This window comes from Geospiza fortis, unplaced genomic scaffold, assembly GCF_000277835.1.
Source record: "Geospiza fortis unplaced genomic scaffold, GeoFor_1.0 scaffold23, whole genome shotgun sequence".
In the NCBI taxonomy this organism is placed as follows: domain Eukaryota; kingdom Metazoa; phylum Chordata; class Aves; order Passeriformes; family Thraupidae; genus Geospiza; species Geospiza fortis.
In genome coordinates this window covers 8,376,321-8,400,452 of record NW_005054303.1, presented here as the reverse complement: position 1 = coordinate 8,400,452, position 24,132 = coordinate 8,376,321, and the positions used below count along the sequence as shown (strand labels likewise).

Genomic DNA, 24,132 nt, shown 5'->3' with positions numbered 1-24,132 from the left:
CAGGAATCTCATGGACTGATCCTGGGCCCCCCAGATACACCACTACACATGGGGCAGGTTACACTGGAGTCACACAGGCATGGTTCCATGGTTGCATACAGTACTGCTTGTAAGAACCAACAATCAGCAAAGGAGTGGATAGCTCTTTGGCTTATCTGGAGCAGACAAGTGCAAACCACAGTACTTCAGAAGCAGTGAACACAAGAAAAAACGATGCATTTCATTGTTGACTAGCAAAACCTTTTCAAATGCAAAGATCCAAGAATGAGCATTGTGTCAGGACACAGAAGCATTTTACAGTTTGGCTGAGTCACAAATAAAACAAATCAAGCTGTGCATCCTCCCTGCCTTCACACACTCATTTCCAAATTATCAAGAGACACTGATTGTTGTATCCTCATTAGTCACTTGAAGAGGTACTGTATTTTGCAGGTTGATTTAATTGATGCAAGGTGTCTGTGGGCTTGCTCTCTTCTAGTTCAGAACAGAGCAACCAAGGGAGAAAAATCCCTCCCTGATGTGTTCAAGAATCAAAGAAAATCAAGCAATTTTCAAGTGAAAGTAAACAGAAGTCCCATCAAGGACACATTGCAGAGAAACAGAATCCACTTGCGCATAGCCATGAAGATGTGAAAATAACAAATAATCAGAGAAGTCAGATTTATGCCTTAATAATTCACTTGTTCTAGAGCAAAACTGAAACTAACAGCAACACCTTATCTGTGAAGGTCCTTTGACTACTAGTGAGTTGGGGTAGCACCTGGTCAGTTCAAACCCTGACTAAGAAGGGCTTGAAAAATTGTGTTTCATATGTCAGGAATGATACCACCACTTATGATATTCACCAAGGACACAGTCAGGTATTTCAAGAAAAGACAGATCAGAATCAACGACTGAATTAACACATTCAGATAGTGCGTATATTACAGGCAGAACAACATCAAGGGCAAATTCTTTTTATTCTGCATTCATCTATGTGAAATCCAGCAGATTTCTTCATGGAAGGGCATCTCCACACAAGCAGATGAGCTTATAGCCTACTGGAAATCTTGGAAGGATATCTGCACCTACTATTTACCAGCCAGCATCTTGCAGGCTCAAAAATAAACTAATGGTGTGTTGACATACTCCCATTTTGGGACCGATCCTGTCTCTGCTGAAATTGATTAAATTTCCTGGCTCCACCAGGAAAGCAATCACCTTCTTCACTAGTAAGGTTAAACACTTTGTGAGCATCCCTATTTATGTAAATTATTTTAACAGGCTCCCACAGTTACAACATCCTAGCAGGAAAGCTCAGGTAACTACTGAAGCTAACTAAGGAATCCACTATTCACCCCAAAATATAGAGTCAGCACACAAGAAGCAGTCAAGCTTGGGAAACCATTTTCACTGGTTAAACTACATACTGTATGAGGGCAAAGTGGAACTCATCTGCTCACCTTTCCCAGTAAATGTATCCTCCACAGCTACAAAAGAATTTCTTTACCTGATTACTATTTGTTGACCTGGAAGAATGAAAAAGGAATCGATACAAGACAGAAAAAACTGGGAGCAAACACATCTGGAAGAGATCCCCTCAAAACCAAAATTTTTGCTCTTAAAGCAACAAAAATTGCTTAGTGTTTTGCATTTTAACACAAAGACGGAATATAAACCCCAACTTTTGTTAAATAAGAAATTGCTCAAACAACTGTACACTATCTTTAGTGTTTCTAGAATTATAATGGACCAAAAATTAAATCCAGAGACAAAAATCCCAAACGTACCTATACAAGTGCTTGACACTGTTGAATAGTTTCTGAGGAACACCACAATGGTGGCCTTCACAAGCACTTTTGCATTGAAAATAAACTCATAACAGAACTAGCCATAAAGGTGGAGCTACATTGAAGCCATTATTTTTTCAGTGCTGTCAAGTGATTGCACTAGTTCACAGCAACTGTGTAATTGAGTTTATTCCACGAGCCATTGGAACAGATGGTTTTCTTTGCAATTGGGTAATTGCAAACATCTTAGTCTTTGGCCCAGCCAAGAGCATTTGTAGCTCATTACGAAAAGACTGTATATTTAAATTAAAAAATAAAAGCAGCTTAAAGACAGCATTTGTACCAAAATCATGAAAATTTGGCAAGCTGAATTGTAAAATATAACTTTTTGCACCTACCCCAAACTTTGGGTCTGAAAAATAATCAAAAATAGTAGGTGTATCAGTAGTCCTTACATTCATACCATTATTAACTTTTATACTTTCCCAAGAGAAAAAACAAAAGGGTTTATTCTGTCTTGTTTTGGGTTTTAGACTGAAAAACAGATGCACAACTTCAGTGTGGCTTCTTTTTTATGACTGCTGAAAGGAAATCTTACACAACTGCAAGTAAGGGTTTCTCTCAGAAACCCATGATATTGCACAATTGTTCTGTTGGATTTGCAAGTTGATTCCAACAGAGTTGTAATGCTTCACTTGTACACTTCAAAAAAATTCAACCAAATAAAACCCAAACAAATATAGTACCAAAAAGGTGTCTTTTTTTTTCAAATTGAGCCTTATTACAACTGAATAGTTATAAACAGGCCAATGCAAGAGCACTTTAGCCTCAGCAGTATTGAATGGAAAATATGCAAAGCCTGTTTTCTTATGGCACACTGGAAGAATAAATGAGTAATTTAGTAAAAATCAGTTTGCCTCTGTGCTGAGTATGTGCTGCTCCACAGTGCTAGTCTTGTTTAAAAGGCATACATAGACTTTCCATTCACCCTCACAGCATAGATTTTTCTTTTTTGTGCAACGTGTTAGCAATCTAAAGAACTGCTCCACACAAACTGTCCACAAACCACTCATACACAATACTAATGCAACAGTAGATTACAGTATAACAGCAATACAAAATATTGTATCAGATCACATATTTCTCTCCATCTGGAATGAAATTCGAATCTTGCAAGCTAGAAGACCCACAGTTCGATTTCTGAGCGTAGTTTCTCATCTGTGCTAGGGACAAAGTCTCCAGTGTGGACCCAGAATTGTTAGCAGTCCTGACTTTAGTGGCTGTAGATTGTTTAGCAGCAGAAGATGCTTTGTTACTGGCAACTATATCCAAGTTTCCAGTAGGGTCAATGATAGCGTTTATGACTAGGGGAGAAAAAAAGAGACATAAACACATTAGCAGCAGTCAGCAAAGCTTCCGAACAAAAGTTTGCTGCCTTCATTTTGAAGGCAGTAGAACTGTAAAAAGTACTTTTGTTCATTTTAGTCAGGTTATTTTCTTCATTAGTACCTTCAGGTCTAAACAGCTTTACCAAGCAAAACCTCTCCCAGACTGAAGAGATGTGGACTCTCAACTTTCTGGTTAAATTGGAAAAGACAAATACAGCAGCCAAATGGCAAGCTTTTAGCAGGAGCCCAAAATGATGCCTAGGTGTTTTTACATGTTTTTATTATGCTTTTAGATGATGCAAGAGCTTGTCTTGCTTTTCCTAGTGCAGAGAACCACATGGAAAATTCAAGTCCAAAAAGCACAGCACAGCTTACTGGCTGAAAGAGCTGCTAAATATTATTTCATCAGAACAGTCCTGCACCATTTTATCTTATGGGAATATGCTAACTACCACAAACAAAGCATTTCCATAGCAACAGCTTCTACATTTCAATAGTAAAAAATTTTCCTAAAAATAGGCAATATAAGATAAATCTACTGTTAATTCCCTATGCATTCATCAGACAGCACTGTGGTAACAGCCTCAACTTCTGCATCCTTTCCCAGCTTTCACTGACAGATCAGGCCAACAATACTTTATTTTGTGCAACTCTACTGGCATTTGAGAGACAACAGGAACATTTTAGATGACCAACCTTCAAGCTGTTTTTGAACTCGCCTGAGCTCCTTCAGGATAGAACTGATTTCCTAGAAACAAAAGCATCAGAAAGGAAAATTAAGCAACAAAGTACTCGACTGACACAGGAATCTAGTGTTACTGCTTCTGCATTATCTGATCAAGAAGATTCAATGTCAGGCCCAACCTTCTCATTAACCAGAGAAGCTGCATTGAGGGGCATTTGGTCAGTGCACAGGGAGCCTGCTCTGCACTGTGCCACCAAGTGCTACTGCAGCACCCCATTCACAGCCACAGTGGCTTTTATGAAATGCTACACCTGTACAAAGACTCCTCCTTAATATGAAATACACAAAGATATTTATAAACTCAACTCCTAGACCAGACAGGGTATTTGGCCACATTTATACTGCTGCAGCACCAAGCTGCACAGGTCTAGCACGAGGTTGTTTAGCATTAATCATATTCACTGGGTACTGCACTTAAATCCTTACTGACAATCCCCTTCAAGGACAATGAAAGGCTATGAGAGCACAAGCACCATCTTGAGGCTGAATCACCTGAGTGAAGGCAGCCTGAGGTGGATTTTTACTGCCCTAATATCAAACAGTTCCAGCTGAAGAAAACAAACATTCATGAGAAACACCTGTCTGCAACTGAAGCTGTGGCAACCACATGGCAGGTGATCCTTTGGTAAATGTTTAAATGAGGCCTAATGACCCTGAACTTCAACATCTGTTCAGAAACCCAGTCTTTGAAGATCATTTGCAAAGGAACTGGTAAAGAGTTTGGTGAAACACAACCACAGAAGGAACTCACTCTGTGACACTTCCAACAGTAACGAAATCCAGCAGTTCAACACATGAACATGGACCAGAAATTCCAGAAATGGATTTGAGAAGGGTCAGAGATTGTTGGTTTGGTTTCTTACAAAGCTTTCATGGATCGAGTCTTTAGTATTTCACTTGTTTGCATGGACTTACTTTGTTTGATGTTTTCAGAATTGGCACTTCATTTTCTGAATTGATTTTGGCCTCCATTTCCTCCCAGGTCCTTTCTGAGTTTTGAAACAGAATCCTGTAATACAAAAAGTAGAGCAGATCTTAAAATTGCCATCAAAAAACTGCTTCTTTAAAAGACTTAATTATCACAAGATGTGGCAACAAAAGAGATTAGTGGATTAGCAGCTGGATAAAGCTCCTTTCAGCTGATTTAGGAACAATCCAATCCAAAGTCCTTCCCTCTGATGTCTCTAGAGCAACAACAAACTTTGAAAAGATTTCACAAGCTTGGTAACATACTGCATATTTACAAGAGCCTTGTAAAAAGAGACAAACCACCAGTTTTCTGCTGTATCTCCTGCATAGGCAGCATTTCAAAGTCAAGGCACCAACAGGCAAATCCAACATTAAAATTCCAAAGGCCAAAGATATGAGGAAAAGTGATAGCAAATAATCGTATTACCTCTGGTTCACTACACACACACAATTTCCTACATGTAGATTCCCTGCATCTTGATTACAGAACTTTCCAAGACAACAGTACAGTATCTTCCACAAGCAGCAAGTCAATAAACTCACCAGCAAGTCAATATTTCAGGCCAGGGACAAGAAGTTACTTACTTCATTTTTTCAGCGAGGTTTTCTGTATTTTCACGGATTGTATGTGATAACTGGGACACTGGGTTCAACATCAGATTGTCAAAGATTACCTAAAATACGAGGACAGATTGGAAAACTTTTAGCAAAAGCAGCATATTACGAAACAGGACTTTTTTGTACAGTAAATCATCTCCACTGTTTGTGTGGATGATACTTGAAGTTCAAGGGAGATTAAGATGACATGTGGCTTTATTACAGCACTTTGGCAAAAAAGTTAATACTAATTTGTTCAGACTTTTTCTAGAGACAGAGCTGTTTGCAGTAACATAAGCATTTCTGAAAGAACAGCACTTAGGACTTTCCACACCTCAGAAAAAAAAAAACCCAAAAAGTCAACTCACAATGCAAGAAGCCCCACAAGCAGTCTTGCTGAAACTATCTAATGTGACACATATGAGTTCAAACCACCCTCACAGCCAGGTATCCCACCATGCTACATTCTGCTTTATTAAAATACTATCAAACCCCAAATATTCAAGTCCTGTGGCTTAGCAGAGCCTCCAGGCTTCTGCCAGGAAAGCCCACATCATGCTGGGGGCACTCTGAAGCTGCACCTTTTATGCACTTCTCTACAGGAGAGGAAGGGACTGCTTCAAAGCAGTCACAGGACAGGATCAGCTCCCGTGGCTCAGCCCACAGTCCCCTGTATGTGCCCGTGTGAGTCACACTCCACCTCCAGAGTGGCTCTGCTGGAGCCAGCTCTGCCCCCCTGCCTCCCTGAAGCCTCTGCCCAGCTCCTCCTTCCCACCACAGCTGGCAGGAGCAACAGCCAGTGCTGGATCAGCAGCTTTCCCCTCCTCCTCCTGGCACCATCACCCCACTACACCCCTCATCCCAACACCATCCCCAGCTTCCAGTGCAGGCCAGGCTTTCCCAGCCTTTAGCATCACCCCAGTGATTTTTTTTGGTCACCCTGCACATAACATTGGAGGGAGCAATGCTCACAGACTGCAGGGCACAGCAAGCCAGCTGTGCCACTAGTCACACACCCCCTCCTAAGGTCCAGATCCTGCCACTGCTGCTCCATGAGCAGCTCTAACCAGGATGCCAGCTGCAGAACAGTGTAAGGTGCCATTAAACTATCAGTGCTTCAGATTTCAAAGTTGAGATGTTTGAGTTCTTCTCTAAGACAGCAGTGAAGCAGCCTAAGAAGGCTCTGACACTGAATGTGTGCTCCCAAAAACAGGTGATGAAGCCTGGCATTTTACACAAGAGAGGAAAGTTCCAGTCACTACTGGCAAGAGGGGTGGTTCTTTTCCTCTTTTTTCTTTTTAAACACTGTTTTATACCCACACATCAGGGCTGCTGATGAAGTGTGGGTTTGGGGATTTTTTGAGCAGCCTCCTTTGGCAGCTTACAAAGAACAAGAAGACATACAGCAGCTTAAAACCATGTCATATATAAAGTAAAGAAAAAGGTGGCCTGCCTCCTCACGGTTTCTTGTCCTTGTTTTTCTTGAGGGATCCTCTTCTCTGTTGTCATTCATATTTTGGTCAAAATCCTTCAGTTCTACTGATCCCGGAGGCACTTTCTGGTAGTTCAGACTTGCTTCTGGAATGTGTTGCACCAACTTGGAAATAATGAGTAATGAGTCATTAAAAATTAGTAGGGAAAGCAGGCTCACAGGCACCCACTGCAGGTATTGCAGATTTAGAGGAACACTGATTTACTTAAGTCTTGTTCAGACAGGTATGGGCTCGTAAGCAAATTACTAGACCCCAATCCTGCAAGTGCCTACCCACTGGAGTCATACCACAAAACTCTGTGGGGCTATTCTACTTTAAAATTTTGAGTCCTGAGCATGTATGGAAATGTACATCTTTGTCTTTTCTGAATTTAACTAAAACTCTAAAGGACCCTGTTTTCCCATATCTTATGTCTTAATATATCAACGCAACATTAAAGACACACTCAAATTAATCAGAAACCATTTAGTAACACATGAAAGAGATGAAAAAGCAATACAAAACCACTAAAAAAGCAAATAATTAACAAGAAGAACAGAAATGACAAGACAGTTACTCCTGTTGGGTTTACTGACAAAAACTTTAAAAGAAGGGGAAGAAAATAACAGTGACAAGACAGAGATACAAAAATAATGGGATGGAAAGTGCACCTGAGATGGATATGCCAGCCGAAAAGATCTACGAGCAATCTGTGTTAAAACAGAAACAAAGAGATCAATGCTAGTGAATGACTGTGACAGCAAGTATCAAAGAGAACACGGGGTTTGGGGTTATTTGGGGTTGACATTCCCAAAAGCACATTCCTGAGGACCAGCACTTGGTGCCCACCCTCCATCATGCACTGAAGCCCACGGAGATCCTGGTCAGCAGCCAGTTGTGCTGAGGTGGCCTTGGGCAGATCCCCAGTTACTCCAAACTGGACTTGCTGAGTGAAATCCACAGTGCTCTGGGAAAGGGATGAACACCCAGCCCAAGAGGCTCTTTGGTTGGCAAAGCACACAGCTCCTTGTGAGGAAACTGTGTGCCATCCAAGGTCCAGGTTCCCCACACTAAGCAGCAGCACTTGGGTTATACACAGACAGCAGGCGTGAGATATTATAGCACAGGGGCAGAACAGCCAAAATATTTAGCTAATAAGCTTCCTTTCATCAAGGCCAGAAACAGTAAGTTAGGCTGACTGCAGCAGTAGAAGTGTCAGAAGGGAATGAGATATTCCTACAGTGAGCAGGTCTCAGCACAACCAGCTGAAAACAAGGTAAGGACAGCACCTGCTCCACCATCCCAGGAGATTCTGTACATGACCTGTTCTGTTCTCACATTTTCTGTTCCATCACACCCATAAGCATTTCCTCTTGCTGTACCAACACTCATACTGAGTATGTTACACAACAACTTAACAAATTAATCAGGCTCTTTAGTTTTTGTTACATCGTTATCAACGTTTTTGAAAAAGACCTGCCAAAAGAATGTTATACAGGGATAAGATTTGCAGAAGTAGCCAATGATTTGGGATGATCCAACCTGACTGTGTTTGCAGCAGCTGAGGTTTAAGTTTGATGGCTGAGCTCTGCAAAAAGCTGGGTCCTGCAAAACCTACACACCCCCAAAGCAAAGCATCCCAAACAACCCAAGGCTTTGGTAAACAGGAATCACTAGGGTTTCACCCTTGCTGAACTGTTTCTTTTGTTCTGTTGTTTTGTTGGGGTTTTTTTCCCCTTAAAATTTGCTTAATTTGTAGCAGTACTCAGCTCTGTATGCCAAGAGTCTATCTTATCATAAACTATACAGCTGAGGCTAGAAAAACAAAACCACCCCAAATATACACTGGGGAAATGGAAAGCTTCCTTGGCAAACATCCAAGCCAGCACTGAATCTGAAAGAACAGAAACTGAAGAATAAGGTTTAAATCTAAGGCTCCACCTTAACTTATAAGAGGATACTCCTCATTAAAACTTTAACCAAGCTTCTTAATGAAACTAATTTAAAAAGCAGTTCATTTGAGGCTGAGAAATGCCAACCACACACTGGTCCCAGATGATGTTTCTGGTACAGCATTAAACACTCAAAAGTGATTCCAGTATCAGTACTTATTTTTCCTGCATTTTCCCCCACTTTTTTGGAATAGATATAAATATTTAGTACTAGAATGCAGAATGGCATACAACACTGCATAAACCATTGCAGCATAAGAGACACCCACACAGAGAAAACTTTTCTCACTCACATAATTCCTTCTATCAGATCTTTCAATATATTACTATTATAACCATGGTAGCTATTTCTCATCACTATTTCCTTTCCTAGAATATTTAATATAAAGTTGTTTGATAAACACACACAAAATTCACAGTGCTTAGCATCACACACACTGATCTTCAGACATTTCCCAGCAGCTTCTCTGCATTAAGCCAAAATTATTAATTCAGCACAGTTTCAACAACACTCAGACTGGGGGAAGCAGGCATGGCAGTGAACTGGTGCTGAATCTGGTCCAGCACCAAAGATGAGGTGTCTGTTTATTAAACTCACATCAGTTTATACTGTTGGCATTTGTAACAAGAGCCCCATGCTGCACTGTTTAGGATCCCAAGCTGGGATCTGGCCCCACATCTCAGCACTGCCAGCAGAAAGCCCTGCTGATGGAACCTGTTCCTGGCTATCGATCACGTCAGGCAGCAACACCGATGCACTTTGGCATTTTGGGCATACTCAAATGGCCTGCCCGATGCTGGCCCTGCTGAAATCATGCTGATATCCCACTCCTGCTCAGAGGAAGCCTCATTTGAAGCCTTTAGAGTGTTTTCAGCCACTACCTGAACACACCAAAGGTTATTGCTCCTGATCTGTCTTCACTGATTAATATCAGGGCTTCGTCCTTCACACCACTGTAAGATCTCAAAACTGCTCTGGCAGTGGGCACTGCCAGGAGCACTCCGTACAGTGTGACAGTCCTGAATTTGCTCTCCTGACTGTTGTGAGGGACTGACTGGCATGTCCCACACAGCAGCACTGCAAACCCACAGAGAAACCCTCATCCAGGTCTGAGCAATCCTGGGTTTGTGATTCTGCTATTCATCACCACACTTTGGAGCCTGTCATTTTGCACAGAGCAGAAACACTGTTTTCCAGGTGTCCCCCTCTAGCAGCTGGAAACATCCCTCTGTATGAGATACGGTTGAACCCTTCAGTGGCACTCCAAAAAAAAAGCAGGGATGCTGCTCTTCCTCCCCTGCTTTTTTGTAAGCAAGCGGGAGCCCTGTAAAATGTTTCATTTGCAAGTCAGAAGTACAGTAGGCATGTCACCTTTACTGCTTGAAAAGAATAGTACAAAAGGCAGCTTGGCAGGTGTGGCACTTGCAAGGAAACACAGCAATAAAACACTTTATCTCAGAGCCTGCAGTTATTGTGAAACACTTGTGCACTTTGGCTCCAAAAGGCCCCAGGACAAACCCATCCCTGAGCAGGCTGCAGCTGGTCTCAGTTTAGCACAACCACAGCCACACTTGCCTGATCTTCTGGGTATCTCCCTAAACTTCTGCTTTGCACCTCTAGTGCTGATCACAACAGGATCACTGGGCCTCCAAGGATCCTCTTGGCAGAGCAACAGGCTGGGTCTCAGCTTTGAACCCTGCCTAGGATGGGTCTGCAATTCTCACAACAAAGACAACAGGGGGCCAGGGGAACCATCTGAGCAGCACAGAGCTGTGTATTTTTTAAACCCACACTGGTGGTACACATGAGGGAATCTGGATTTAAACAATAGCAAAGGCAATTTTGCTTCAGCATCTGAAGCCTCCTGGTGACCTTGCAGCCAAATTTGAGCTGAGCTGGTCCCTGTGCTGCAGCACTGGTGAAACAAATTAAGAAATTGCCTCTCTCCTTCCCAACCTAGTGCAGACAAACTGTGCTACACAGTTTGGGAGGAAGCCACAGCTTCACTGAAGGGCTGGGGAACAGCATTCCCCAAGCTACCTGCCTGCCTCCCTGCCCAGCTCCCAGAGTCCCTGCCCTCCTCCATCAATACTCAGATGGAGGGAAGGGATTCAAGCAACACCTGCACAGCATTTCAACAGTCCTGGCAGAAAGGACACAGCAGAAGCACAAAACACAGCTGACACAGAGAGTGCACCCAGCACACACGGTCAGTGCCTTGTGTGAAACAAAGAGGAAGGCTCTGGCTCCCTGGCACAGCAGCACAACACATCTTCTCCATCCCGTTCCTCAGATGCAAATTTCAGGGATCAGCATCCAAACAGAAGCCTTAGGAAATTATATGATTCTGGCCGCAGCAGAGAGGAGAAAATAAAGAGCACCCTAAATAGGCTGCAGTTGGTCTTTCTAGTGGTGCTTTTTAGGAGGACAAGGAATGAAGGTTTCTTCAGTGCTGCAGCAACTGGGGATGCTGCCCTGGTCTCCCACCCCAGCCATGCCCCAGGCACTCACTAGCACCAAGGGGCAGAGATGTCAGTGATCCCACCGTACCTCTTCTCTGGCAGATATGGTGGAAGCCGGAGTGTTGGGCACAGAGCTGAGGCAGGGGCTGGGTCCTGTCCCCGAGGAGCTCTGTGAGTCCCCATCTCCAGCAACGTCGTGAATCTCCCGAGCAAGGATGGCCACATCCTTCACCAAGGTCTGGCTGAGCCTAAAGCACAGGCAATGAAGCAGAACCATCAGGACACAGAATAAATACAACATGCCTCACGTTCATAACATATAAAAAGAGGAGCCACAAAAGGTTTGTGGGAATTATAACCTCTGCAGAGGCTAGGGCAAGCAGGGTTTTTTGGGCTGCCTTGGCAGGGTGCTGAGGAATGTTCTGGCTGCATAAAAAATAAATCCCCTTCCCTGCTGAATCCAGCTTCAAAGTGGAGAACTGATAGAAAGCAAGTTCTAGTGACTACACACTGCCAGAAAGTAGAGACAATCCATAAAAAAAATTATGCTCTTGCTCCCCCACCCATTCACTCTACTTCTTTCTCTTGATTGTTTGTTTTCTTAATACAGTACAGTTAATTTTTCTTCCTGGGTCTTGTTTTCCATTAAAAAGTACGTACAGGGGAAAAATTATTTTTTTTTTTAATAAAAGAAAAAAAACTCAATTCCTCTTGCATTTTCCTTGTGGTCTGTAGACTGAAAATCACAATATGCCTCCACATTCTCCACAAGAGCTAAGGGATTATGAGGATAAGCATAGCATACATTAGAGGGATCTGGTTTTCAGAGAACAAATCTTGAAACTTCAAGCCCCTTGACAGGTGTCCAGTTAACACTCAGTGCTGGCAGGACCTTGCTCTATCTGCTCTAGAGCTCAAAAACAGTTCCTAAGTCTCTGGATTGTTGGTAGTAGAGCTTTAAAAAAACCCTTCAGACCAGAAGTAGCTGCTGTGGTAGTTTTAAAGGAAAACTTCCATGAGAAAAGATTATCTTACAGCTAGTCAGATTCATTTGAAACAACGGTCTTCTTTTAATAAAAAAACCCAAAACAACCTACCAAAAAAACCCCCCAAAACACCCCACCCAACAAAAAACCCCATGTTATTATGGAATATTCCAAGTTGGAAGGCACCCACAAGGAAGACAAGCAATGTGATAAAACTGTCAGTTCATCAAAACATTTCCTTGGAAAGAAAATGCACAGTTGAAGTAATAAAATGCAGGCTGAGCTGCCTGCATAAGGTAACCCCTCTCTGCTGGTTTGGATAGAGCTGTCACCAAACACCTCCATTATGTGACTCACTACTTTAAACAAGTGGCATTTTCCCTTTTAACTCTCCCTGACTCCTCTAAACCCCTCCCAGTTAATTCGGGAGCAGCAAGGGAAATCAGAGCTGCAATTGCCAGGCAGACTCTGTGACAGAGCCCTGCACGGTGCAGCGCCAGACGAGGCTGACGCAACCCTTTATTTATAGCTGCTGAGAGCCCGAGCTCCCCGTGCTGGGAATGCTGCTGGGAGGGTCTCTGGCATCTCACACACACACACACACACACACTTTGTGCTGCACAGGTAGAGCAGCCTGGTTTGAAGCCTGACACACTTTCTAGCAGCCTGACAGCAACTTTCAGCAAGAAAAGCCCTTTCGAGATGAGCACAGCAGTGGCGAGGGCAATGTGGCCAAAAGCAGACACAAGGCAGCTTCCTCAGGCAAAAGTATTTCAAGTATGGCCAGTACAATGGAAGACCAGTATTTCTGGAAAGTTGGCATAACACAGTTGCATATTAGAGAGATGACAAACCTCAAATGCCACTGTTTAAAAAAAGAATCTATTTTGCTTTATTGCTGAAGTCCTCCAGGCAACCATCAGACCACCAGTACACAGCAAGCACCGTATCCAGGGACATCAAGCTAAGCAACGATTCATTTATATACAAGGTCTAGACAGGTTCAGATTCAGTTGTGCCAAGCAAAGAGGTTTCTGCCCTGCAGCTATTTCTTACAGCTCCCTGACCAGCTTCAGGCAAAGCAGCTTCAAGAGTTTACATATTCAGTCTTTGCTAATCCATTTGACTTCCTCTGCAGAGAATTAAGAGAGTTCACACCAACCACACCATACACCCACACACTGTGACTTCCAGCAGAGAGCAGAGTTATGCAGGTATAAACAATTAGACTTCCCACAGCTTGAACAAGAAACAAAGCAAGAGACAATGCCCTGCACCATGGCCTTTTGTAGATACAAGGTACAACCAGCACATCCAGGCTGTAAAGGTTCATGAAACCCTTCCAAGTCAATGTTCATATACAAAGGATATGTGGGCACACAACAGGAGAGAGCCTCTCCTTCTACCCCCACGCCTGGGCTTGATTTGAACACCAGGGAAAAAACAACCCATTTTCAACTCGTGGGTTAACAGATAAAGCCCCACCTCACCTGGCTATTTCTGCTATCTCTGCTGTTTGCGCCATGAAGTTGTAGGGGTCAGGGTTGTCATCAAAATCCTCATCCTCGTCTGTTTCTCTGCCGTTGTGCTTCTGCTTGCCCAGCCCAGAGCCACGTATCCTTGGTGTTTGTGTGGCTGTTGAAGTATGGGAGCGTTTGTGTTTAGGGGAGCTGTGATTTGAGCCATATTCCTCCTCCGAAGTGGAAGTGTAATCTGAACCCTGTGGTCTCCGCCTTGATGCTTATAAAAAATGAATTGGTTTCAGACTGAGGACAGTAGTCAAGAGTAACTACAAAAGGCTGAAAGGTAACACAAAACTAGCCCAAGAGCACAAGGAAAGGAGAGTTTCTGTGCAGATCTTAAGTTAAAACACCACATTCTCTGAGCTTATTTCAAAGTTGAGCCCCTCTTTGGCTCCCATTCACTGTACAAATTTGGAGTGGAAAATTCCAATGGAAAATCATAATGACTGTGTTAACGCCTCCACTGTAGTAAATTACTACCACAGGCTTGGTTTTCCATGCACAGAAGCTCTGTGTATAAGTAGCACACATTTCAGACTCCTCATAATCCCACAGAAGTCCTTTTCTAAAGAGAGCCCAATTTTCAAGCCTGCAGATACCTTTCTAATTAGATTCAAGTACAAGCAGAAGGAGTGAAGAGTAGACTGTTGGTGCTTGGTGTTATTTGCAAGAGTCCACACCCTGTGTTCACCTCCTGCCTCACAATTCACCATTAATGACACTCTACAAGAAAGTGTTCACAGTCAGGACTGGCTCCAAGCCCTGGAGCCAAGTGGAAGCTGCTCACTTATCCCAACTTGTTCTGCAGATCTGTAGACACCCAGGTCTTCCTTGCATGGGAAATGCCAAAGTGTCCTTGTTTGAAAACTGGGCTCCCAATGTTTGCTGCCTCACTATACTCTCTACAGGTACTACTTCATTCCCTTCTGTCCACCCCTGGAGAATGAAGACCCACCAAACACAGAACCAGACGAGTTATTTAGAATTACAACACCAAAAAACTACACTGTGTTACCAAGACAATCCTAACACTGAAACACTCTGTGAATTAAGTCAGCATCATACACCACACAAACAAAACCAACTAATTTGGCGTGTAAGATGCAGGTAGAAACTATAGATAATTACTGTATAGTGAAAGAAGAATTCCTAGACATTGCTATCTCACCCATAGCTACAATAATGCCTTAGCTTAGGATATTTATATATATAATAAAAATAAATTTGCTTATATTCAATTCACAGAGTTATATCTCTTTTTTAAATGCAGTTTTAGAATCAAGAGGTCACCCTGTCACTGAACAGCAATTTTAAAATGATGAGACTCATTTTCTATGTCTGTACGCCAAGGGAAATCAGAATCAGCTCCCTCAGTATCATTTAAATTACCCTGAGTAAACAAATTGTGTACACAGAGGAGCATGGGAGACAGGCCTTTAGCTCTCAGAACTGGTAACTTGGATAATTCTGATGTTATCTGTGACTTTCACAGAAAGCTACTTCAGATGGCCCAACAATATACTGGCATTTCTTGTCTCATGGGCAGACAGTTCATGCTGTTCCTCCATTAGTGAGATTAACTTTCTCCCACTGGGAGAGTTGGGAACTCCTGTGGTTAGCTAAACACTAAGAACTCCTGGAATAAATCAGCCACATCTGCCTCCTTATCCCCTAGGCTTGAACTCAAAGCTTTCAAGGGTTGTTGCATCGTGCTAAAAAAAGTCTTGATGGCACAGTGCAATAGTCCAGTTTAACAACATGTCACTCTTGTTGCAGGAAGGGAGTTCTAGCTGCTGATTTGCTATGTCTATAACAGCATTAGTACAGGAGCATGGATCACACAACAGCAAGCACAATGAAGCTCAGAACACACCAGCATGTACTTAGAGCTTGCACAAGGTTCACAATCCTATCAAAGAATTAGGAGGTTAGTATTTTAAGAGTGACTAGTTCAGAGGAAGGATTAGCATCATCTGCTGCAACTATGGACAAGGAGAGGTGTTAGCATGCAGCTACAGAGGTGTGGAAATCAAAAACCAATTCATTTAAATAAAGAACTGGCCAACACTTATCATTTTTCTCCAAATGATTTGAAGCCTGTGGTCCAAAGGCAGAGGGAGTGCAAAGAGCACCTCCTGTTTGGAAAACTGACCACATTATCTTGCTTTAAATTTGTTTATCAGCATTAACAAGAAGTTAATAATAGCATCATCTCAAAAAAAGGCAAGAGCAGAGACTGTACATACTCTTTTAGCTTAATCACATTCTGATTTACATGCATATACAAGTGTGTAAGAAAAAAAAATCACTAAAATTAAATGTGAAGCTGAATGTACTAAAACAATCCAAAACAAGCAGCAAATAACATTTTTAGCATGCAATAAAAATGAATACTGCAAAGGGGATAAATACTCAGCTGTATGAAAGTATATTACAGGAAACATCCAGAACTCCAAGACCCCTTACAAAATCATGAAACTGCTGAAAATAGCATTCTACTCAAGAGGACTGAGAAATCCAGCCAAAGGGGTTCTTCCTGTCCCTTTGGCTGCCAATCATTCCTAAAATCCTAAGCAAACACACCTGCTTTGCCACATCTGTGGCAGGTCAGGGACTACAGGCATAGACCTCAACCTAGACCAAAGGTTTCAGGAACAATCTCCCATTACCAATTACCATCCCAAAGTTGTCATCTGAATTGTCCCCACCTCTTAATTAAAGGCTGGTTCCAGTATGAAAAATGCTGATATTTCAAGGGTCTATTGAGGGCTCAACTACAGGGCAATGTAGTCTCCACACCTCTGCCTCATGGGAACCCCAACTGTGAACCTGCCTTAGCTGTGGCAAAAGTCAGTGAGAATACACAGAAGTGTCAATCTCTTGGGGTAATCAATGTGCAGTGTCTAGCTCTGTATTTATATTTGCAGGAACAACAAGGGAACAGCTTTCACAACACAAGGTCATGTATTTTTTGTTCTTCAGTTTCAGATGCCTTCAAACCTGCCACCTTGGACATCAGCTGCCACCAACATCATTATAAACTCTCTGGGAGAAAACTTTGAATCTTACAAGTAAAACAGATCAGAATTTTTTGTAGCACTAGAAAGGCATTAAATTCTATATTAAAAAAAATATGGCCAACTGTCAAATGGCAACTGGTTGTTCAAAAAACAAACCACTGGAGTAGCTATTTGGAATATCCTCACAGACATAACCACAATACCATCTCACTGAGTGTGAGAGTGCTCTGCTGTCTCCAAATCCACATGAAATCTCAACATCTGTGCTGACTTTTGTACTCACCAAGGCAGCACCTCTACTACTGTGATACTAATCCCTGGCAACCATGGTGCAGCCTGTATGTCAGAAACAGGGGAAGAGGGGAGAAACATAAAGCAGGACCACTTACAGGATGATGAGGAGGAATACTTGACACTGCTTGAAAGACAGCAGCTGCTGTTTTCCTGGCTGCAGCTCTCACCTCCGACACACCTGTCTTGCGATAGGACTCTGCGCTGCGGCCCGAAAACCCCGTCCTCGCCTGCGCCGTCTCCGAGTCACTGGGCACTGTAAATGATCCTGCCCGTTTCCTGGGCATGGCCAGGATGTCCAGCCGGGACAGCTTCTTCGTCTCCGTGGGCTGCTTGGTGCCCTGAGCAGTGGCATCCGAGTTGGAGGCTGCTTTGTCAGCATCCACGCATTCGTTGTCTGAAGCATCTCCCAGCCGGGCGCGGCGTAGCTTTGAGGCCCTCGTGGGCCGTGGGGTGGATAAACTGTTGGAGCGGGTGAGAACCTGCTGGATTTTCTGCACGTTCGAGGTCGTTTTACTCTGGTCCTCCTTGGTGGGCTGAGTGAAAGGTTTCCTCCTGGGCACAGGCCGGGTTACCGAGTGCTCGTGGTCAGACACAACCGCATCTGGGACTGGCAGGTAGGGTGAGTTTGAACTTCTCTCGTCATCTGTGAAGTCAAGTGACCCTCGAGTCCCAGTGCTCCGCTTCATCTGGAAGCATTTGGCGGCCTCTGCTCGGTTGGGGGCCTCTGGTGCTTGTGTCTTCCTCTTCTCCGTCAGCCTGTCCCGAGCGCTGGGCTGCCCACACTGGTCCTGGATGGATGGCGTGGAGGAAGATTTCTCCTTCTGCAAGCTCACAACTGCTTTGCGTTTCGGGGCACTTGCTGGGACGTTTTTGCCACTCACCAAGCTGACTGTGCTGGCCGTGTCTACATCTGAGTCCCCTGACAAGGAGTCCTCCAGCTGACCAGCAGTTTCTGACGGCTCCAGCTGTTGGCTTTGACCAAGCAGTTTGGCTTCCAGTGCTGCCAAGGCAGTTTCAGTGTCCTTAAGCAGAAGATGAGTGTCCTGACCAAAGTCCATACGAGTTGACCGAACAGCCTCTAAATCTTTAAGCAGAGGGTGACTTGAAATATGTGGGAGTTTATTCTGAGGAACACCACTGCTTGATTTATCTTTGGTAAAACTTTCCTGTCTAACAAAAGATGCCGTTTCCTTTCCTGACATATTTTCTTGATCTTGAGGAAGACTCTGATGAAGGGAAATGACAACTTTTCCAGCCGTGTTTATATAAGCACTAACATCTTTGACCGGTGGCTTTCCAGAAACTGGTGTGCCAGCACACTTGAAGGAAAACTCCGGATCCTTGCTGTCCTTGTCTGCTCGAGCATGGGATACACTCATAGAGAGCTTGGAGGGAACCTCTGCATCATTGCTGTCATCACCAATGTAGAAGGAAGTAGAAACTGGCTCACTCACAGCTCTCACGTGAGAGATCCGGGTGGCTCCTGGCTGCCGACTCTCTGATCTATTGTCTTCCCTCATCTGCTCTAGCATTTTGCTGTTCTCTTTGTATTTCTTGCCCTTTTCCGTGCTGAAGCCATCATCAGATCTGCTGGCATCGCTGAGGCTATCCGGATCCAGGTCCTCCTGGATGAAGAGGTGGCTGCTGGAATCACCATAGGCTTCCACACAGTGGTCCTTCACAATGGTTCTCTTGGTAACCTCTGAATAGGACTCCTGGCACACCAGGACCGTGGGAGTGGGGCTGTCTGATTTATCACTTGGAGGGAGCTGGGGAAGAAGGCGCCTTGTTCTCGAGGGCACAGAGTTTTCTGGTTCCCCAGGTTTTGGGGGTACCCCACTTTCTGAAAAGAGTTAAGTGGAAAAGAATCAATTACTGTAGAATTGTGCCACTTATTTATTTATTTGTTTAGGAAGAGCTTGATCCTGCAAAGTGCAAGTCCACAAAAGCACTCACAAGATGTGCTTATAACTAAGGTTTTATGTAATATGAACATCAGCAGGGCCTGGTTGGTGCCTGCTCCTTCAGGTTTATCAATACAGACATTAAACTTAATTCCTTTGCTGAATCACACTGCCCAACACCTTCCCTTCTCAAGGTAGCATGTCGGATTCATTTCCCATAATATACCTCTCAGTACAAGCACTATGGAGTATAATGACCTTGCTGGCATCTAGCATCAATCAGGCGACAGGAATGAGATGAAAAGCCTTCAGACATCAGTGATGCAATGTTCTAAGTGCCATTCTAAACAACATTGCCCATTTGACTAAATAGATTGTGTTTTTCACAGTACAAGTTCTCCTACACTCATATCCCAGAGCAAAGTCCCAGGAGAAAGACCCTGTGGTAATCAAGAGGCTCTGAATTAGAGCTTGCTGCCCCATAACACTCCAAAGAAAGACTGCTCCTATTTCTCCCATGCTTCTGGCCAGGCCTCCCTATCTGATAACACCTTTAAGTACCAGGATAACTGGTTATTTGGCTATGGTAATGTTATAAGCACTCCAGGAGTTAGGTCTCCTACATGGTGTGAAAATAGCAGCAATGATCTCTGAAACAAAGATTCCTTCTAATCTTTAGTGGATCTATCTATAGCCATTGATGGCAAGAAGGTATGACAAGTAATCCCAACCAAAAAAAGTTGAAAACATTTGCCAAAGCCAACAAAGTGCTCTTCTCCTTTTCTCACACACCAAGAGGACCACAGGGTCCGTAAGGTGTTTTCCAAGTTAGGAAGTTGGAGGATATCAGACTCCCACCATTTCTCCTCCACCATATCTAGTTTCCTATCCTGATCTCCACACCCTTTAAAGTTGCCACTCAACAGCAAATCCCAGAATAGCCTAAATTTGCAGCACAGCCAGACACAGGAGAAGCACACAAAAAATATGCAAGTCAGGAAGTAATTCCAAGGCTATGTGCAAAGAGTTATCAACTGGCATCATAAGGCAGTCTAAGGAATGACAGCTTGGGGCTGGTTAACACCAAAGTCCTTACAAGCTTTCTCCTTCCCAGGTTCCCCTTAGTCATGTCAAACCTAACATTTAAGAACCTCTTGAATAACTCCAAAATGCAAACCAGAGGCTGTCTCTATCTTCAGTCCACTGGGAACTATTCACTCTGTGCTTCCCAACTACTGCAGCTAAAACAGAAAATAAGCTACAGCCAGATGCAGAAATGTCCTTAATTTCTGCTTTTCCTATCATCCTGGTTTAGATTCAGATATCCTCAAACCACAGTGCTGGATGAGACTTACCTGCATTTCCATCACCCTGCCCAGAGGCAGATCCAGAGTCAGAGTAACTGTCCGCAAGGCTCGCCCACCTTGACACCCACTTCTGACTCCCTTGAGATGCTGCAGACATCTACAACAAGGTGGGGAAGATGAGGTCAGAAAGAGGGTTTGGACACAAAATCTCTCCTCTCTCACTGACATCACTCAGTGTGTTTAAAATAGAAATCAAGCTACACATCACATTTACGTGCAGACAGAAAACCCATCTACACCTCCACCAACCCAGGAAATCCACCTGGACTGCCCTTACCTGTGCTTCAGCCTGAGACCCATTTACAGCTTTTGAGGAAAAAGCCTGGAGCAAGGGTGACTTCTGACTAGTGCCGTTTTCACTGATTAGATGCTGAGAACTGGAGTCATCTTTTTCACCTTTAATTACTGGTCTAAAGGTTGAAGAGATTCTGGAAAATTCAGGTGATTCGAGAACGCCAAAAACCTGAAAAGATGTTTGCATGGGAATATAAAAATGCAAAGAAACAGAAAAACATTAGCCAAAATCTGTGAAAAATCTGTGAAACATTAGTCACACATAAACTATGATCCCAAGGGGCCAGAAACACTTGCCAATGCTTCCATGCAAACTATGTAAATGATTTTCTTCTCCACAGTAGCAGCTTTAAATATACATAATCATAGAATTGCACTCACACCCACCTTTCCTCTCTCCCTCATTATTTAGGGGTGTTGCCTTTAACAGCAGTAACTTTCACTGAAAAGGAGTCCCTTTTCAGCCCAGAGAAATTTAGGATGAATGTTGGGAAAGCTATTTACCAGCCCATTCATGAAGATTTAGACAGAGAAAATGGGAAAGCTCCATCCCCAGTGCCTTTCATAGACTGTAGCTGTGAGTGGGCTGAGCAAAGCAGCCTTGCACTAGCACAGAGAACTGGGACAGGATGCACCTCTGAGATGGGTGAGTGTTTGAGCTTGCTGCACAGATTCCCCCTGAAGATAAACAGGCCTTCTATGGGGGTGACCAAGACTCATGCCTCAAAAGGGCTTGTCCCTCTCATTTGACTGCAAGAAGTTCAGAGGAAGATACACCACAGAGGGTGCTTTGGCTGTGCAGAGACAGCCATAAAGATCTACACTCTCACTACTGTTGAAAAAATGTGCTTGCAATGGTGGAGGAATAAAGAACAGAAACGCTTTAGAACCTAGTCTAGAATTCATTTTCTTTCTTCCTGGACAGAAGCACTGAGGTTCAGTTATCAGCTGTTTCACAAGTGGCTGGTCTGCACTGCACCAAGTCTATGGCACAGCTGGGCCAGAAGCTGGCCAGTTTGTCTGCCAGTCACATGGCTGCCAAGACTACTCCCCAGAAATATTTGCATTTTTGTGGCATTTTCCCTCATATTTCCCCACCAGAACAATTAGTCAGCTATTGTCAAGACTAGGACCTTGCTGTGACCTAAATGCCATGCCCTGAAAGCTTCCAATCACATTTCAAACAAGATGGAAGGAACAAATGTAATCAAAAACTAAAGAGAGAAGCTAGATCCAGGCTTGTAAACACTGTATACAAAGCTCTAAAGCCAGGTTCAATTAAGGCTTCCTTTAAACCTTGCCATCCTCCTGACTATACTTCACTAAATCTTCATAACAACTTGCCAGTTTTGTTTTCATAATAGACCGCAGATGAGAGTTAAACCTGAAAATCAGCCAAACTTTCGTTTGCCCTGCGGTTAGCTAGTTGGGTGGGTTCTTCTTAAGCCTTCCTCATCTCTGGAGTTTATTTTTTATGCAATCATTCACTGCAAAATCCAAACAAGTACAGATCCATTTGGGATTGCCTCTGCCCTAGATCACACCCTTTGCTATTGCAGCCAGCTGCCGCTTGCCCTGACAGCAAGCACTGCCTTTCTAATCAGGCACAGCCAAATACAGAAACATCTGCCACTAAGGCTTGTAAGCACCAGCCCTTGGCATTTCCTGTGGCCTACCATGGGATGATGCATCTGTGATGGGCTGCAGCTCCCATCTCCGTAACAGTGGGCAGGAGGTGATGCAATGCCAAAGCAGAGGCTTGGGAGCAGTCCTAGAGAGCAGAGCTGCTCCCAGCCACAGCTGTCAGCAGGATCAGCCTGATCTTTATTCAGGTGTTGCCTTTCCTCTAAACAGATGGCAAATACAGTCTTTCCCTTTTGCTTCCAAATTCCATTTTTTAAGCAAGCAGCTCTTTGCCATGGGCATATTTTGCCTTCTTTGACTTTGTGGTTTTTTGTTTCTTTGTAATTTTGTTGTTTTGATGGGATTTTTAAAAGACAAGCATCACAGTTTGTTGGGGCCTGTCCTTAGCACACGTCACCCAGGATGATTTTCCACCCCCAACTATTATGCTCTGCTGCACCCAACTGCATCCCTTCATGGCAACAGTTAATTTAAGCCCTCCAAGCCTTCAGGCCTCAACTCACCGGCCAAGCCCAGAAAAGCAGCATTTTACCTGATCTATCATTTTTCGGGCTTCCTCCACCTCTTTGTCCTGTGACTCTGTCTCAATGGTGTACGTGCCCGTCTCACTCACGCTGTCCTCCTCATCATTCCTCCTGCCCTGGGCAGACTTCATCTCTGGAGATGGAGCAGAGGCAGGCTCCGGTTCCGAGGATATAACCACGCGTGGAGCTGCGGGCATGGGCACGGGGGCTGCTTTCTCGGCGTTTGGCTTCCCAGACTGAGCAGTCTCACGCAAGTACTCAGCCATAAAATCCTGAGCCATTTTTGACTTCCTCCCAACACTCCCATAACTTTTGGCTCTGGGAGCAGAGGAAGACGAAGAGTTGATCCGATCCTCCGTCTTGTCCCTCTTGAAGGAGCTGGTTCTTTGGGTCCCGCAGGAGCTGTTGCTGGCTTTGCCTGCCTGGGCTGTGAGGTGGGACGGCGGCACTGAATTTCCCGGCTTCTCCGCCGGCAACGCGTTCTTGCGCTTTTCCACCTTGCTCTTCATCCCTGGATCCGTGTCGCTCTGGGATGAGTGAGCGCTGTGCGTGAAGGACTGGGACCGCTTCTTGCGCGGCGTGTCCTCGAAGAACTCGATGACGAAGGCCTGCTTGTTGTGCAGCATCTCGTGGGGGTCGCGCCTCATCTGGCGCTGCAGCCTCGTCTGCTCCGTGGGACGTTCCCCGCCCGCCGTCGGCGTCTCCTTCTCCGCCTTGGGGTCTTCGGTGTCGCTCTGCGTCCCGTCCTCGTGCCTGTTGCCTGGAAACAAGGTACGTGGATTTGACCTTCATACTCTCAGTTGTTGTGGGCTTGTCATTACCTCCCAGATGAAATTTATAATTCCAGTTACAAGAAAAGCATTCTGTAAGATTAAAAAACTCCAAAGACATCTGTGTGGTACAGGGATTATACCCCAGCACAAGAAATAAAGAGAAGGCAGCTCTCTCCTGATCCCACTTTTCACCACTAGTTGGCTACCAAGTTAATTATTTATTTAAAAAGAATTCAAGAAGTACTTTCAACCTCATGGATTTCTGATTTTTTCTGATTCTGGCGGTGATTGGTTTACATACCTAATATTTTGTTCCTATACTTTTTCAATTCAAATAAAAATTATGAGATTATTTTGCCTTTCTATCCAATTACTGTAGTCCAAGACCACCTCACTGGGTTTTCCCTTTTACAGAGCAGAAATATCTCTGCAGGATCAGGAAATAAAA

General features: G+C 43.9%; 1 protein-coding gene across 1 annotated transcript in view; it reads right to left on the bottom strand.

The window, feature by feature from the left end:
• Nucleotides 1-6: 6 nt before the first annotated feature.
• Nucleotides 7-24,132, bottom strand: part of CEP170B (centrosomal protein 170B) — a 56,269-nt gene continuing 32,143 nt past the window's right edge. Inside the window, 13 exon segments of the mRNA XM_031066158.1 lie at nt 7-3,133; nt 3,854-3,905; nt 4,818-4,911; nt 5,457-5,545; nt 6,922-7,065; nt 7,612-7,650; nt 11,444-11,603; nt 13,832-14,081; nt 17,274-17,309; nt 17,312-19,021; nt 20,438-20,546; nt 20,727-20,912; nt 22,920-23,671. Coding sequence (XP_030922018.1) covers nt 2,898-3,133; nt 3,854-3,905; nt 4,818-4,911; nt 5,457-5,545; nt 6,922-7,065; nt 7,612-7,650; nt 11,444-11,603; nt 13,832-14,081; nt 17,274-17,309; nt 17,312-19,021; nt 20,438-20,546; nt 20,727-20,912; nt 22,920-23,671 — 3,857 coding nt within the window. The 3' untranslated portion in view covers nt 7-2,897.